The 18598-nt window shown below is 44.5% G+C and overlaps 1 protein-coding gene across 1 annotated transcript; it reads left to right on the top strand.

The window, feature by feature from the left end:
• The first annotated feature begins 5711 nt into the window (after positions 1-5711).
• On the top strand, positions 5712-18016 carry LOC146889145 (doublesex- and mab-3-related transcription factor C1-like). Its single transcript, XM_087902560.1, has 5 exons — positions 5712-5761; positions 15566-15723; positions 16137-16195; positions 16502-16641; positions 17941-18016. The coding sequence occupies exons 1-5, from the start codon at positions 5712-5714 to the stop codon at positions 18014-18016; spliced, it is 483 nt and encodes a 160-aa protein (XP_087758686.1).
• The last annotated feature ends 582 nt before the right edge of the window (positions 18017-18598 follow it).

Here is an 18598-nt window from a genome sequence, read left to right as displayed (position 1 = left end):
CCATGACAGACTGTTCCCCATCCGTAACTCCGCTCCACACCTACTTCCTCTCTGGTGTAGACATAAGAAATCACACAGAATTATAGGTTGACACAAACTGGTGTTTGGGCACATACCTGCCACCCTGTTACAGGAGACTGGATCTGGAGTGTTGTGAGTTTGAAGACAGCATGGGATACATACTGAGTTTCAGATCTTAGTCACTTCTGTATTGTTTGAGGAGACATCATGACCAAAGCAACTTTTGAGAGAAAGAAGCATTTTGTTGGGTGTTTGTTTTCAGTTTCATAGGTAAAGTCCTCAGCATCATGGCAGGGATCCTGGTCACAGGCAGGTAGACATGGTTCTGAGCAGATAGCACACAGGCGGCCATGCTGCTGGAGCAGTAGCAACATGTAAACTTACATGTTGAGACAACAACCAGGATGGTGAGAGAGCCAGAGCTGGCCCCATGGTGTGGTGTGGACTTTTGGAACCTCTCAGCCCACTCCTAGGTAAACAGCTACTTCACCAAGGCCATACCTCTTAATCCTTCCCACACGGCCCCACCAACTGAAACCAAGTATTCAAACACATGATCCTATGTAGGTCATAGTCATTCACAACGTCATAGCCACAGCGCTGGGTATAGTGAGAGTGTATTTAAAAAACACCCCCAATTCTCATGACAACCAAGGGAAACCTAAGCAACTGAAGCTCCCCAAGCATTACTACCACTCCCAACTCACTCTTAGGAACAGCCTAATCTACTGTCCCCACATCCTCACAAGTGACTCTCAGCAAACCCCATGAGAGAGAGCATCACAGAAGGGGCCCCAGAATAGGTGTGATGGACAGAATGCTATATGATCCTTGAGAGATATGGGAGCCAGGGCCAGATTCGCCACTGACTGTGACTGTTACTTAGACCGTTACTTAGCTGCCTCTACAGGCCTGATTCACTAAAGTTTTCCGTGCAGCAGCAAGTGTTGATGGCTGCAGAATAATGTGATTTCAGCTGAGGTGAAAAGTCTGTGCTATCCCCAAAAAACCATTTAGCCAGCACACATTCCTCCTCTCTGTCCTCTAGGTACTGTGAATTACATCAGGACTTTATGTAGGCATAAAGGAGCAATAAATATCCTAAAATATAAGAAAGGCACGAAACTCAACAGCAAAGGAAACCTACAGCTGTCCCTGTGTGAAAATTGACTGAAGACCTGTGCAGACATTGTTAAAAGGACATGTACAAATGGCCAACAGATAGGGACAAAGGTCCTTGACAATAATCATCTGGAGAATGGGAATCAAATTTTCAGTGAGAGATCATCTCACCTTTTGTGCTGGGCTTACCATCAGAGTTGGGAATTAGTGCCAACAACGAGCAGAGTTACCCCTTGTACAAGACTGTTAAAGTGGGAATTGTTAAAGCAGCTATTGAAAACACTGTGCATGTGTCTCCAGACATTAACGTTAGAACTTCTATGCATTTTAACTGTACCTGTACTGGGGTTATATCCCAAAAGCCCTAAAGTCTGTTCTCCAAAAATATCTGAATTCCCACACTGACTGAGGCATCACCTACAGTACCTGTCCTAGGGACATAATCTAAATGTCTGTTAGTGGGTAAATACATCAAGAATATAGCTGGATCTGGGGGCAAAACCTGCAATTACAGGCACTTGGAAGGCTGTGCCAGAAGGATAATAAGTTGATGACTTGCCTGGGCTACAGAATGAGCTTAAGTATAAATGCTGTGCAAATTAGTGAGATACAGTTGCATTTCCTTCAGTTTTAAAATGGACTGGGAATTTAGCCTATTGAGAGAGTGTTTACTTGCCAAGTGCAAAGACTGACATTCAACCTACGGGCTCTGTAAAAAGTACTCGTCCTAGAGTGTAGGACCCCACCTCTTCTGTGGATACCCACACCCAATTCAGGCGAGCGCTTTTCCCGAACTCGGGCCCACGAGAATGGACGACTGTCCTGGGGGTTTAAAGAGACACACACAAAAGAGACCTTGCTCACTTACCAAGAGTAAATGGCCACTTTATTAAACTCATGTCGGGTATTTATACCAGTGGGCAAGGGGGATCAAAAGGGCAAGGCCTCCTCCCATCAGGAGCAGAAGAAGGAGATTAAAGGCCCTGGCGCCTCAGGCAGAATCAGCTGGGAGAGGCAGGCTATGGGCCCACTGCTAGAACCTTGATTACAGGTGGAATCACCATAACAAAGAGAGCCAAATTCTTCCTAAGCTATCCCCTCAAGCCAGTGCTAGTGCAGAATCTCCAGGGAGCCGGAGGTCACACAGCCCTGCGAATCGCCAGGAAGAAGGGAAAAAGACCTTGGTACCTACAAGTCTCCCTTTAAATATATATAAAATATGATGACTAGCAGCTGTCTTAGGCATGTCGGTCGTTGGGTCAGTTCTCTAAACCTGTCTACGGGAATGTGTTCAGGTCCAAACACACCCCTTGTCTTAGGCGAGACCGCCCCCCCCCCCGTGCAATAAACCGGTCATTGCTTCACTAGTCATACATTGAATCCAGCCACATTTATGTTGTAAGATACTCCAAGGCGAACGCCAACTAGGGCCAAGCGGTGGCGGACCTGAAGCCATTGGCCAGGTGAAGACGCTCCAGCGTACGTACACATAAGCATTCCTGGAAGAGACAGTGCTTGCACAATATCTGAAACATTGGCTCAGAATAGAGCCCCTTGAGTAGGGCTACAGCACCAGCAAATGGGACCCCTGGTATGACTAGTCAAACTAAATTAGAGTCAATTAGCAATTTTGTATTCCGGGGTCCGAGAAAAAGCAGCAAAATCTTAACCTGCGACCAGCAGAGGTCAAAATCCACACCCAGTTGTAAAGATTAACTACAGCGTCCAATTGTGAATTTAAATTACTTGATAGTTATGGTAATTCTGTCTATCTGGCAAGGTTTTAGCCTTGAGCACCCAACACTGCAAACAGGGCAGGGGAGGTAGCTGCTTTCCCCTCAGGGGGTCAAGCAGCCTTGGCTGAAATGGACAGATCAAGACAGAGCAAGACAGAAAGCTGGGAAAGGGGTAAAATCAGGCGCTGGATCATCTCTCAGGAATCTGCCAACTCCGCTGCAGCCTCTGCCACCATGTCCTTGGGATCTCTTGATCTCGCCTCGTCCTCAGGTCTCTGAGTAGAGGAATCCACGGTCCATACCAATCGCTCAGGGACGGGGTGCTTTGCATCCTGTGGAAACACACAAACCGCTCCTCTTCCCCAAATCAAAACCCGGTCTGGACCATGTACATTAGTGCATGACCTGGACCATGCCAGACGCTAGCTGAGGCAAATCCTGCCTGCATGCGCCATTGAAATTTTCTCCCCTCGTGGGTCTCTGGGAGCGATGTGCTTAGCAGTTTAGGATCTAAACTACAACCAAGCAGGCTTGGACATATAGAGATCTGTAGGTCTCTGTCTCCAAGGAGCAAATTCTATTGGCCTGTGCCATTGCAACCGGCCTAGATATTGGGCTGAATTAGCCAACCTCAAAACATCATTTTTTTATTGGCCTGCACCATCATAGCACATTTTGAACTGGGCTGAATGGTCAGTCCCAAAACATCTTTTAGAATCAGTTCCGTCTGGACTGCATCGTTACATGGACTGGGTTCCAGGGCTGAATAAAAATGAAAAAGAAATTGCCAGTGTCCCCTTCTCCATGCATTCTGTATTTTCCCAGTTGTGGAGTCTCGCCTGCCTGCTCCTGCCACTGTGAACTCTGTCACATCCCACCCCACTTACAGCCTGGATTAGACCCTTTTAATCTGTGAGCTGTTTTTGAAAGCAATAAAAACCATAACCAATACAAACTCCAACTGTTCTCTATCTGTGGGTCCGACCTGGCTGTCCTACAGAAGTAGAGAAGAAGGGCTTTAGGCTTGAAATTCTGTTGTCTTCCTGTACACTTTCTGGCCTCAGAGAAGACCCCCCCATTCTTTCAGCAAGGAAGGACTCACCCCTTCTCAGCAAGGAAGGACAATGCTTTCTCACAGCTGGTCCTGGTCAAGCACTTTTTTTCGCTCCATTAGTTTAAAGCATACAGGAGACTGTCATTTGAAAGGGGAAGGTTATTTGTGTTTTTCTGTGTCCTATTTATGTTTTCCTGTAGAGAAAATACATTTTATAGGTCAGAAAAACTGCCTAAGGATAAAAGATGAGTTGCATTTCATCCTCACTTGCAGCCTTGCCCTGGCATAAATGTTTCAGTACCTTTCAGGGTCCCCCTAGGAAGACAAGAAACCCTCATCACATAAAGGTTGTCCTTGTGCAGTAGAGACAAGCAAGTCTGTTTTTGGCCCCTGTCTTGTCCTGAGGAGCTGTGGGTGCTTGGGTGGTGTTTGTGAGCACAGTCTAGAGTCCTTTTAAAGGCTCCACAGATTCTTCGTGTATGCGTCCCTCTCCCATAATCTCTGCTCAAGACTTCACAGCTAAGAAGTTTGTGTGGACTACAATGGGAGAGGCCTGCAAGCCGCTCCTCCTGGATGTATGGAAGTATGGGGGTCAGAGCTGCCAGCTGTGAGAAAGAAACAGTAGTTTTGAGTGAGACTGCTTTGCAACAAAGACGGGAGCAAGTATCTTTGCCTCAGAGGGGAACTCGATGTCCTTGGAGAACTCAGAAAGACACTTGCTCTCCTCTCCAAGATCTCCCACCCCATCACCAAGACATCATCCCCAGCACATCTTAAGTTGATGTCAGCACAGAATATGAATAAAATATAATGGAGGCAAAACATTGTAAAGCATGCAGGCATTTATTTCAACCACACTGAACAAGATTCTCAGGAGGGCAAGGGCCTGGGCAGCAGAATGCCGTGGCTCCATTATCGGACCCCGGTAGACTCAGCCTTTTTCTGTCCTGCGGCCTATCCTGAGAAGAAATCAGAGAGACAAGTGGACCCTCAGAAGCCCTGTGGGAATTTACGGGAGGGCTGGGGTGCTCTCTGGTAGAGAGGGATGGGAGTCATTGCAGCTTGCTGTGAGTGGTGGGAGGCAGGCTGGCTCAGAGCCCTCACCTGAAGAACTTGGACACACGTGCCAAGGCTCTCTGGAACCGACCCTTCCAGGGCCTTCTTGGAGGAGCATCCTTCCTGGTTCCTCTTGGGCCACTGGATGAGTTCCCCATTGTGTGAACAAAGACAACACCTTCCTGGAAGTATTGTTGTGGGTTTCTCACAGTCTTAAAAAGGGAGTAGAGACCTCATGTTTGCGGTCCCTCATGACTGCTGTCCATTACCCGATGTGGGTACTGAGATGTGTATCTGCTCTACTGGTTGAGGATGGAGAAGTGGGAGCCCTGGCCTGACCAAACCCCAGTACCCCTAGAGGATGTCCCAGAGCACATGAATGTGAACCTCACCTGCCCAGGAGGTGGAAAGAAGGGAAAGGATATCATCTTCCTAGAGAGTGACGACCCACTCAGGACTATTTTTCCACAGATGTGCTGAGGTCTCCACTGTGCTGGCTGTGGAACTGAGACCTGCCCCCTGCATAGCCCTAATCTCTGCCCCTCCATGGCCCTAAGCCCCATTTCTCCTGCCCATGGTTCCTCCCTGCTTCAGTTCAGTACATTGTGCTCAACCAGTAGATACATTTCTGGTGCATGGACTGTGTCCTATCTCCCGCCCCCGGAACTTTCTGTTTCTTTCTCTGCATTTCCCCTTCACTCTGGCCCACTCAGCAGCCCGGAATGCAAGTTCTGCAGGCTGGACTGAAAATGCAGAGGTCTTCGGGTACACAGTGAGTTCCCTGTGTGTGGGGTCTCCACAGATAAAAGTGCTCACGAGGCCTGTCTGTGGTAGCCCCGTTTAGTTAGGTCTGTGAGGTTTCTCATGGCGCTGTCTAAGTTCACTGTCCAAACCGATATAAAAATCCCAGAACAAGGTCTGGGCATGGCGCTCTGAGGCCAGAAGGTCTGGATTCTACTTCTTTCAGACGCGTTTGCTCTGCATAGGTTACCCACATATCTGAGTGTCTGCGTCTGCTGAATGATGGAAAGTATTTGGGGGCCTGGAGAGTGTGTCCAATGTGTAGGACAGTGGTCAGGTCGTAGGTTTTAAAGTTTAGCAGTTTACTCTTAGAATCGTGATTCACTTTGGGTTATGTCTTGCAATCTGTTGGAGCCATCGATTCTTGTTTGCCTTTTCCCCCCTCTGGGCATCCACTTTTCCTGTCCATTTCCTAAAAGAATTATCGTGGAGCCTTTGTAGTGCTGTCTGTGGCCTGCCTCTGATCTCACTGGTGTGTGTGTCCTTAGGTTACTCCGTGCTGTGGTGCTTTCCTCCGTGTTGGAGCATGATAGTGAAATTCCGGGCTTCAGACATTCTCCATCTTTGTCCTCTTCTGAATGTCGTTGGTCCTTTTGTGTCGTCAGCACTACTGTAGAACTCCGAGCCATAACTTTACTTTTCTTGATGATTACAGAAAGTGGAAACCTTCTGAGTGCTTTGAACAGTGAGCACAGCATATTTATTTTAATTTCTCTTAGCAATATTTTAATAGTTTTCTCCAAACAAATGTTCCAGTACTTGTGCCAATATTCTTAACAGATATTTTATTTATTTTAATGTTATTGTCATACTTAAAATTCTTTTTTGGTGTATTTGTTTGTAGTTTATTGGTGTTTTCGTACTAATTTATCTTCTAGCTTTGCAAAACCATTTCTAACAACCAGGTGATGACTTTTCCTGGGGTATGGAAATATTTTTTAAAAATATTCTTTGAAAATTTCACACAGTTATCACATTCTTTCCCATCCTTCTCTCCACCCGGATTGCCCCTCCCTCAAGATTCTGCCTTTTTCGTTTTCAATGTATGTGCCTCTGTTTCCATTTTGTGCCTGACTGAACCAGGTATGGCTTAAAGAATGTGTGCATGTGCTGAGGATCTGGAGCAACATGCTGCCACATTTCTAAAATATTGACAGGAAATTTCTGTCTTTCCGTTATCATGTGTTTTCTGTCACAGTATAGCCTAGACCATATATCAAAGTAGAAGTTGAGAGCATTTGAGGGAAGAAGGGAATGCCAAGGTTGTGAAAAGAGGGTAATAGGGAAAAATAAAGATAGGTGTCATATGTTTTGCCTGTGAGGAATCAACCTTCCACTGTAGGTGTTTACAACAGTCTGTGTGTAGGACCTGAAAGTACAAGGGATCCTTTTTATGTGGATGAAGGGGACCCAATGGACAGGGAACAGCAGAGGGTAATGGGGGTCAATGTGAGCAAAGTAGAGTAAACCATTGTGAAAATGTCATAAGGTCCATTATTTCGTGTGAAATCATAAAAATTAATAGAAGAGTATTTAGCATTTTACCATGAAGCATTTCCTGTAGACTTTGTTTTTTGCTTCTTGTTTCTTTACAGATAGATATTATCGGATTGAGAATATTCGGCTATGTTCCTAAATTAACATACCTCCTCATTTGATTTTGTTATCCCTGGAGTTTTCACATTATCACATGCCCTTTCTGGCACACATCTTAGTGACTACTCTTATCCGACTAATACAGTGAAATTCATTCATGGATTTCTTTTCCTGTCCTTTCTTTTGATATACGGTCTTACTCTGTAGAAGACGGAGTTCTCGAATTCGCAGTGTAGCCCAGTCTGGCCTCCAACCTATGATGTTCCACTTCTTACAGCTTCCTTTGTGCTAATAATATTACAGGAATGCACCACAGGCTAGCACTATTTGTGGTGTATTAATGTAAACTAGGGACTGGAGTGATGGCTCAGTAGTTATGGGCACTTTCCTGTTGTGAATGCTGGGATTTGAACTTGAGTCTTCTACAAAAGCAGTACACACTCGTAACTGCTGAGCCATCTCTCTAGTACTATCTTTTTGTTTGTTTGTTTTCGTACCCCATTGGCTCCAATTTGTGCTTTCCTCCCCATACTTCTGGGGATAGGGCCTTCTACCTGAACTTGGTCACCTTACCAGTAGCCACACCCTTAAAAGAAATCCTGACTCTTCCTTCCCCAAAAGCCATCAACTGTCCATTACACCTCAGTTACCGGTGGATGCTCATGAACCCCTTCCTGTTTCATAGTCGAATGTTGACTTCCTTTTGTGCAGAAGCACCCCTGTTTTATTTTCTGAGAACGTTCTCATGATATTGCTCAAATTTTTCTTGAAATAGCAGATATTATTCCCAAGTAAAAGCATTAGGAGAGAGGTTTGCATTGTGACTGCATTCTCAATTCTGAACTGAATTTTTAAAAACTTAAATCATTTAAATGATTTGTCTTGTATTTATGTGTCTAGATGTTTTGTCTGCTTGTATATCTGTGCAACATGTGCATGTGGTCCTCATGGAGGCCAGAAGAGGACATTGGGTCCCCTGGAACACGAGTTAACACAGGGTTGTGAGCCACCATGTGGGTGCTGGAATTGAACCTGTGACCTCTGAAAGAGCAGCAAGTATTCTTAACAGCCAGGCCCATCTCTCCTGCCCTTTTAAAAATTGTATGACCCCTTTTACTTTAAAGAGGTGTATAGAAACAATTATCACTGAATTATTCAGCTAACCAAATGTCTTGTTATTTAAAAATTATCCAGTTTTTAATGATGTTTGTTGACAGTCTCTGAGTTTTCTTGGGTGACAGATATTCTGCCCTCGGTCTCTTGTTTTCAGGTGTAGGGCAGTCAGCAGTCACATGGCATTTTCTTGGCCTTGGGTACTCTTTACTGCTTTGTATGACTTCCAGTGTGGGACCCAGACAATGCTTCTATTTTCTGTCTGAACTCTGAGAGACAAGCAGGGCAGCCTGCTGGCAAGCTAGTAATATGAATCATACGACAGTTTTAAAATGTGTCCTTTCCTGATGATTCTCCGCATACTTTTCTATACTGGAACTACTGAATTATTCTTATTGCTAACATTCTCTCTAAGTGTGTAAGCCTTGAGGTCTTGTTATACTGCCTACCTAGGCTGTCCTCCAGCTCCTGTGCTCAAGACAACTTCATGACTCGGCTTCTTCATTTTCTGGAACTACAGGTCACCCTGATTTTTATTACATTCCTGCTAAAGTCTGTAGAAACTATTTTGAGATCCATACTTTAAAATATTATTAATCTATATAGATTGTAATAAATCATTTAAATTATTTTAGAGAAACATTTTTTCAGCTGTATTCATTATAGTTTTTTCATTTTCTATTGGAATGATTTTTGTTCTTTGTTAGTCTTTTCCTTCTATTCACCTAGAATATACCATCTCCTTTATTGATTTACTACTTGGCTGTTTATTCAAATGGATTGTCAGACCATTGAGTCAAAAGTTTTATAATACAGTGATTTTGAAATTTATAAATTAATTAATTTTTAAATTTTCAGTTATGTGTATGCACATTTTACCTGCAATTTTATATCTATACCATGTGTGTGGCTGGTGCCGTAGGTGGCCAGAAAAAGCTATCAGATCCCTTGGAACTGGAGTTATGGATGGGTGTGAACCAAAAGTAGGTGCTGGGAATTAAACCCAGGTCCTGTGCAGGAGCAGTTAGTGCTCTAAATTGCTGAGCTATTTCTTCAACTCTCAATTACTTTTTAATTAACTAATTCTAAATTTTAATGTAAATAGCCATTTCAGTGGTATCTCATAAATAATATCATTTCATGTTTATTCGGTTGAAAATAGTTTACCTTCCATCTGATTTCTTCTTTGACGTATGGGTTATTAAAATTTCCTGGTAACTTCCAAATATTTTTGGAATTCTGGATAAGGTTTGTTGCCAGGTTGCCAGTTAATTTTGTCATGGTCATACAACACATTGTACAATGTCAGTCTTTTGAAACGTTTGGCTAAGAGCCTTTATTGGTTATATGAAAATATAAGTTTACTTTTGTGTTGTCACCCATAGACTAGGACAAATAACTATAAACTGTTCTTCAGTGATATGTTGAATCTGTGCATATATCGGGTTCCCAGGGAAGCAGAGTGAAGTAAAATGAGACTGTGTTACCTTAGCAGAATAGATACCCTTCACTTATTTGGTAAAATAAATACACAATGTAAAACTCTTCACACTTGGTTTTTGGGGTAGCCACAGGCTGACATCAGGACTATGACCTTCATATTCTGTGCCTCTTCTTTCTTCCTTCCCTCTGTCCTTTCCAGATGGCCAGTTCCTTCCCTGTTTCTGCTACTTAAGTGCCAGGGAAGAAAATCCCACTGACTTTGGAGACCCTTCCTGTCTCTGCCACTCGGGAATCCCTTTTTGGAGAGCCCCATCTCTGGATCCCCATGGCAGAGCTAAATTGGGGAAGAGCAAAATTAGCGCGTTTCTGGAGGAGGAGATCTTTGCTGGTGTTTGGGGAGGAGAGCAAGGCGGGATCAGTACAGGAGCAGCTGTGCCTGGGTGTAATTGTTGAAGGATGGAGAAACGGTCTGAAGGATCAGTGGGAGGAAGGGTGGGAAATTTGAATGACAGTCAAGAGGGTGTGCTAGTCAGGGAGAGAAAAGTTAGTCCACTAAGTGGTGTTTATTATGTCTATCAAGGCCTAATACTATTTCATAGGGATTCAACAAAAAAAATGTGTTGAACATCTGAAGACTGTTTGGAATGAAAGAAGGCTTGTGGGGACAATAATAACTGAATGGTTTGTAGAGAGTTGGGAGAAAAACACTTTCCTTTTATTGAGCTTTATATTTTTCTCTGCTCCCCTCCCTGACTCACTCTTCCCCTTCAACCCTCTCACATGACCCCCATGCTGCCAATTTGCTCAGGGGATCTTATATTTTTCTACTTCCCATGTAGATTAGATCTATGCATGTCTCTCTTAGGGTCCTCTTTGTTGTCTAAGTTCTCTGGGGTTATGAATTGTAGGCTGGCTTTTCTTTGCTTTATGTGTAAAAGTCACTTATGAGTGACTACATATTGTATTTGTATTTCTTGGTCTGGGTTACCTCAGTTAATATGATGTTTTCTAGATGCATCCATTTGCCCAAAAATTTCAAGATGTCATTAATTTTCCCCTCTGTGTAGTACTCCATTGTGTAAATGTATCACATTTTCCTTATCCATTCTTTGGTTGAGCGGCATTTAGGTTGTTTCCAGGTTCTGGCTATGACAAATAATGCTGCTAAACACAGTTGAGCACATGTCCTTTTGGTATGATTGAGCATCCTTTGGGTATATACTGAAAAGTGTTATTGCTGGGACTTGAGGTACATTGTTTCCTATTTTCCTGAGAAATTTCCAATATACAAATATCCAAAGTGGCTGTATCAATTTGCACTTCCACCAGCAATGGAGAAGTGTTCCCTTTACCCCACAACCTCTCCAGCATAAGTTGTCATCAGTGTTTTTGATCTTGGTCATTCTTACAGGTGTAAGATGGAATCTCAGAGTTGTTTTGGTTTGCATTTCTCTGATGACTAAGGATGCTGAACATTTCCTTAATTGTCTTTCAGTCATTTTAGATTCCTCTGTTGAGAGTTCTCTGTTTAGGTCTGGACCCTGTTATTTTTTTTTATTGGATTATCTGTTCCTTTGCTGACCAATTTCTTGAGTTCTTTGTATATTTTGGAGATCAGACCTCTGTCCCATGTGGGGTTGATGAAGATCTTTTCCCAGTCTGCAGGCTGCTGTTTTGTCTTGTTGACCATTTCCTTTGCATCACAGAAACTTCTCAGCTTAAGGAGGTCCCATTTATTAATTGTTCCTTTCAGTGTCTGTGGTACTGGGTTTATATTTAGGAAGTGGTTCCCTGTGCCAATGCATTGAAGTGTACTTCCCACTTTCCCTTTTATGAGGATCAGTGTGGTTGGTTTTATGTTGAGGTCTTTGATCCATTTGGACTTGAGTTATGTGCCATGGTAATAGATATGATCTATTTTCATTCTTCTACATGTTGATACCTGGTGTGGGAGAATTGTCTGTAATCTGTCAATCATGTATTTTAATAAAACGCTGATTGGCCAGGCAGGAAGTATAGGCAGATCAAACAGACAGGAAGTAGAGGCAGGACGATGAGAACAGGAGAAGGCTAGGAAGGAGGAAGCACATTCCACCATTCCTGCCCAGATCACCGAAGAAGCAACACGTGAGCTGACAGCTGAAAAGGGTACCAAGCTATATGCCTAACCTAGATAGGGTAGCATAAGTTATAAGAGCTAATAAGTAGCCTGACCTAATGGGCCAATAAGTTTATAACCTACTGTAGACTCTGTAACTTTCTTTGGGACTTGCCGGCTGTGGGGTACCGGGTGGGACAGAAACCCCAACAAGCTGGCCGCTCATGTTACAGATATCCAGTTATGGAAGCACCATTTGTTGAGTATGCTTTCTTTTTTCCACTTTATATTTTTTCCTTCTTTGTCAAAAATCAGGTATTTTTAAGTGTGTGGATTGATATGTGGGTCTTTGATTTGATTCCATTGATCCCCCTCTCTGTTTTTATGCCAATACAAGATTTCTTTTTACATACTGTAGTTCTGTCATAGAGTCTGAAGGCAGCAATTGTGATTCTTCCAGAAGTTCCTATATTGCATAGGATTGTTTGGCTATCCTGGGTTTTTTTGCTTTTATGTATAAGTTGAATATCATTCTTTTGAGGTCTGTCAAAAATTTGCTGGGCATTGCATTGAATCTATAGATTGCGTTTGGAAATATTCCCATTCTTACTATGTTAATTCTATCTACCCAAGAGCATGGGAGGTCTTTCTACTTTCTGCTGTCTTCTTCAATTTCTTTCTTCAGTGATGTAAATTTCTTGTCATACATGTCTTTCACTTGTTTGGTTAGAGTTACTTCAAGATATTTCATGTTTTTGTGGCTATTGTAAAGGGTGATGTTTCCCTGATTTCCTTCTCAGCCCATCTATAATCTGTGAATAAACTGTGTTTGAGACAGTCTCACAGTTGCACCAGTTTGTAGTCTCTACAGCAGTCCTCAAAAGGATCAGATTTCCCTTATTTTCCTCTGGATTGTGAGCATTTTTTTAGAGTGCTGCTACCCTAGTTAATGAATTGTTTCTTCATTGTGCTTTTGGTATTCCTTTCCCCAGGAATGATTGCTTCTGAGCAGCTTTTCTTTTCTTTTAAATTTAAATTTTCTATATTTCTGAGAATTTTGTCCACCTCCTCCCCGCCTCCATTTTACCTCCCCCTCCCCCTCCCTTTCCAGTCCCAAGAGCACTCAGGGTTCCCTGCCCCGTGGGAAGTCCAAGGTCTTCCTCCCTCAATCCAGGTCCATAAAGATGAGCATCCAAACAAACCAGGCTGTCAAAGTCAATCCATGCAGTAGAACCAAAACCCAGTGCCATTGTCCCTGGCCTCTCAGTCACCCTTCATTGCCAGCCACACTCAGAGAGTCCGGTTTGATCACATGCTCCATCACTCCCAGTCCAGCTGTCCTTGGTGAGCTCCCACTAGATCAGTCCCACTGTCTCCTCATGGTCCTGACTTCCTTGTTCATGTTCTCCCTCCTTCTGCTCCTCATTTGGACCTTGGGAGCTCAATCTAGTGCTCCAATGTGGGTCTCTGTCTCAAGCTCCATCCATTGGCAGATGAAGGTTCCATGGTGATATGCAAGATATTTATCAGTGTGGCTATGGGACAGGGCCAGTTCAGGCACCCTCTCCTCTGCTGCAGAATTTCCTACTTGTTGCAGGAGGCTCCTTGTTTGTTCCTGGCTGCACAGCCCTGAAATAATCACACAGAAACCATATTATTTGCAATACTGTTTGGCCTCTTAACTCTAGCTTCTTATTGGCTAGCTCTTACATATTAATTTAACACATTTCTATTAATCTGTGTATCACCAAGTGCCTGTGGCTTACTGGCAAGGTCCTGTCTGGCATCTGTCTCTGGCGGGGCTACTTGGCTTCTCTCTGACTCTGCCTTCTTTCTCCCAGCATTCAGTTCAGTTTTCCCAGCCTAACTCTACTCTGCCCCATCAGGCCAAGCCAATTTCCATTATTAACCAAAAGTATTCACAGTATACAGAGGGGAATTACACATGAAGTAGTTTAGCTACATCATTTTCACCCCTCCCTCTTCACCCCCAACTCCTCTCATGTCCACTTTATTCTCGCTCATATTTATGACCACTTAGTCTTTTTAGTAGTATTGTTTTGCAGAAACAAACTATCCTTTTTCATTTAGATACCAATCCCAGTTCCCATCCCTCCCTCCCTTCCATTCCATCCACCTTACCACTTACTGTACCTCCCCCCACTTCTCGGAGGGAAGGTCCGAGAACATTCCAACTAGGCTGAGCAAGGTATCCATCCAAAGAGAATGGGTTCCCCAAAAGCCAGTACAAGCAGTAGGATAAATCCTGGTGCCACTGCCAGTGGCCCTCTGTCATCCCCAGCCATACAGCTGTCAACCACATTCAGAGGGTCTAGTTTGGTCCTATGCTGGTTCCTTCCCTGTCTGTCTGAAGTTGGTGAGCTCCCATTATCTCAGGTAAACCGTTTCAGTGGGTGTCCCCATCATGGTCTTGACCTCTTTGCTCTTATTTCACTTTGCCATTTGTATGCTTTAAAGAAATGTCTATTTCTGTTCTTTGCTTACATTTCATGTAGGTTTTGTACTGTTGAATTATACCTTTTTCTTTGTTTTGAGATACTGTCTCCCTAGGTAGCCCAGAATGGTCTGAAACTCCTGATCCTCCTTCCTACTTCCTCCTTCCTCTTGAGTACTGGAATCAGAGGTTTTCGTCATCACCTCTAATTCAGAAGCATAATGTGATTCCGGATGAGAAGCAAGAGGACAGTCAGTGTAAAGGGGGAATCCAGGTGGTAATCAAGATTAAGGTTAAGTGTGCAAATAACCTTAATGAAAAGTTAAGGGAAGTAAGGCATTCTTGAGACTACTGTCTAAGAGCATGGGACATAAAATCCCAGGCTGGAAGTGAATGAATGAAGGCCATGAGGAAGACAATTAATGATGCAACAGAATGGAGTGTAGTGATTGTTGAAGATGCAGGACTGTCTGTGCTGAAAATGGGTTGTGGGGAGAGAAGATAAACAGAAAAACTCATTATCAGGTTGAACGGCTGTGGGACTGTGAAGAGCTTCGTACATGTGGGACTTTGGGAAGGGGACTATAAAAGAAGGCCTAGGTGAAAATCGAGAAAGCCATAGGGAAATGAGGAAGTGAAAGTTTACTTCAACAGTGAGAACAATAGAGAGAAAAGTCCCAGTTACTGAAGGTTCGTTGTTCTAAGGACAGAGTAAGTAACCTGGGGATGGGGGATCCAGGAGCTACTCTGACCTCCACTCCTGACCCTAAAGCCATGGAACACAAATTCATACCTGCTGTACCCCTGCTTTTCTGACCCCACATGTAACAGTGGGCAAGAGACTGGAGCTCTCCGGGGGAACGAGTTTGGCTTTAGAAGGCCTATAGGCCACTCGTACAACTTCTACAACCACTGCATCACTACCCAAATCAGGGATAAAAAGCATTTCTGCCTCTTCCAGGCCCGCAAATGTCACAGGGCACTGCCTTCTTGTGAGTGTCATGTCTGGCAAGGTAAGGATCGGGCCTTTTCCGCATTGCTGACCTTGGTCCTTCAATCCTTCACTTTAGGGACCAGCATGGGCCCTTGCCTGCTGTGAGCGCCTCAAAGAAAGAGCAGAGGACCGGGTTGAAGAGGCACCTGGATCAAGGGCTGATAAAGAATATGGCTGTTGCCCCTAAATTCTACAAGCATGGCAAGAAGCTGGCTGGTATGGCAGAAAGCCGCAGTGAGTGTCTTTGGTTAGTGAAGGAACCTGAATTTAGGTGGAGGGAACATGAGTAATTCTGTCAGCATCCCTGTCTTAAAATTGCAGTGAGACTGTTGGTATGCACTCATCAAACCAATGTTAGGAATTAAATGCTTTGGAGAAATGTCCACATCCATTGCTGATATTTTATGTAGGTAGACATTTGTTGCTGAGTGCTCAGTTTGTTACTTTGAGACACTGTCTTGCTACTTAGCCCAAAGTGTTCACCTGCCCCTCCTGCATCAGGCTCCAGAGTGACCATTCACCAGAAGAAGAAAGGAACCCCAGAGTTGGGAAAGATGCATAGTATGTCAAAGCCTCCAAACGGGGCCAGAATATTTGGAAGGGTGGTGTCGGCGAGGCTTAAGTAAGCTGTGCCTGGTGTTTTACAGATGGGCAGAAGAGCGCTGTGCACAAGAGTGAGGCCAGGTACCACAAAGTTCCACAGGAGGTAAGGAGACTCTGTTGCTTGTGAGAAGTGCTTCCAGAATCTCCCTCCCTGTCCCTTGTACTGTGTCCTAATGTCATGTGTTTCATCCACACATCTGCCGTGATTTACCATGTGAGCTCGGGTTTAACTGCATCTTCCTGGATTTTAGTGTGAACTGAAAATTAAAATTAAAGGTAAGCTTCGATGATCTTCAAGGGCTTCAAGTTGTGACATTCTGAGTTTCCGTTGTCATCCAACAACATGTTCATCTCTCCTCTTTTCATGGTAGGACGGGTACCCAAATTCCTATTATTGTCTCTATTCCAGCAGGGAAGTTCTCAGGGAACTCATATGCCTAGCCGGCAGAGAGAATGGGCAATTCTGCCCAATGTTCCAGTGACCTTGGAGCAGCAACCAATGATTTCTTTTTCCCGGGAACCTCGTGGTCCATCTGTCAGGCCCAAAAGGTGAGTTGAACATGGTCCTAAAGCCAGCTGTATCTATATTACTCCATGCTAAGCACTGTGGTGGGTGCCATGGGAGGTAGGCAAAGGAGAAAGAGGAGAAGGAAGAAGAAATGTAATAGGAGAAGAGGAGGTGTGGAGGAGGAGGAAACATCACCTCAGAAGGAGGAGTGAAGAGATGGCACTTGGCCTTGAGAATTTCTAATCTTGAGGGTTTCGATAAGTGATTTCATCTTTCCAAGTCTATGTTTTTCGATAGCCACTCTGGGAAAACGGGTTATGTTTATGACATTGACGAGAGAAGTAGAAGAAGGTCTACCACATAGTAAGCCCCCAATAAGCCTGGGCTGTTGCTCCATATCACAACAGATTCTCTCTGTGAGAGAAGGTTCCGTTGGAGTTTGGGGTCATGATGGGGAGTGCCATAGAGGCCTAAAGGAATGCTAAAGGCTATAGAGGAGACTTTCTAGAGAAGGGCCTGTCTTGGCCTTCATTGTGAATTTCCCCCTCTCATTTGCATCTCGGTGGGGGAGAGGGGAGGGAGACAGAGTCACAGAGTTTCCTGGGAAACAGACTCCCTCCAGAGACCAGCATGGAGGTGCAGATCTGGTTCGATGTGTATGTTCACTGGCAAATATGCATACATTACCCAAGCAGCTAAGGTCATATTGAGTTACTGTCCAATGAGTCCAAATGGCATGCAACCCACATCATGTGAGGGTATACAGGGACAGTATGTCCAGGCAATGTGTCTGCAGACAAAGGGCAGGAAGCAGGCATCGCCCTGGGCTTTGATGCCAAATTAGAGGGTCTCCAGTTAGCTGGGACTCCATTATGAGTCATCTAGCGTTCCAGAGACTCAGGTATGCTCATACAGTCACAGGAGGTGCTAGCATTTTTCATGGTCCCTGTCTTTTAGTGACACCATCTGAACTGAGACTGACCCAGCACTTCATAACCACAGGGGACTGGGCAAAATGGAAGCAAGAGCCAGTACCGGAAAAAGGAGGGGCTCACATCTTTCCTGCTGCTTAGCAGATTAGAGCATAGTCTCTTTGGGTTCTTTCTCCTGTTCATTGCAGCACAGGGAAGAAAGATCTGACAGATATTAGCATGTCAAGAAAAATCTCAAAGTTTTAAAAGGAAGCAGGCCGAGAAGGTGGCTAGTTGAGAGGGACAAACACTTTGGAGTCGTTCAGATTTCCCCAGCCTGGTTTGAAAACCCCTGGTCTGCCAAGTGTTCCAGTAGTAGGTTTCCACCAGAGGGTTTCATCCCCTGGCCTCTTCTCTCCTTGTTTCTAGATTTTCAAGTGTGACCCTGCAACCCAGTGCTACCCCTGGTCCTCTTCTTCTGCAGCCACAGGTCCTGGCAAAGTAGTGGGGTCCAGGTCCCTGGGAGGGAATGAGCTTAGTGAATGGGAAGAGCTAAAAGCCTAGGGTGGGGGTGGGTGCTGGAGGGAACTGGGCACTTAAGGGGGTACCTGTGTTAGTGGGAGGAGGTGTGGTTTCCCAGATGCCATTATCTGATTCCATTTCCTTTGCAGGTCCCTAATGCCACCAAGCAGGCTTCTGTTGTTGCTGTCTCAGAGTGGCAGAGGAAGCTGGAGGCTGCCGAGGCCCTGCTGGCCCTGAAAAACTCTTCTCAGGACCCTCGCGATTCTGCCCCTCTGCAACATCGTGGCAGCATGCCAGGTAGCTTTCTGTCTTCAAGATGGAGCATGATGTAGGGGGACCTGGGAAATTGGAAGGGTTGTGGTGATCAGGTTGTGGTAATCTGTGGAAACCTGGATTTTGGACCTCTTGGGTCAGACATTTCCGACATGAGAGATGGTAATCGGGGCTTCTAGGTGAATCTCCAGTTTTGAAGTGTTTTCGCTCAACAGTAAATGGTCAGAACCTGGAGTAAAAACAGAACCACCACCACTGTGGCAACAACAAAAGAACCCTGTAGACTGAGCCC

This window comes from Myodes glareolus, chromosome X (assembly GCF_982192425.1).
Source record: "Myodes glareolus chromosome X, mMyoGla1.1, whole genome shotgun sequence".
Taxonomy (NCBI): Eukaryota; Metazoa; Chordata; class Mammalia; order Rodentia; family Cricetidae; genus Myodes; species Myodes glareolus.
Note: the sequence above shows the minus strand (reverse complement) of the source record. Positions and strands in the feature narration are given on the sequence as shown.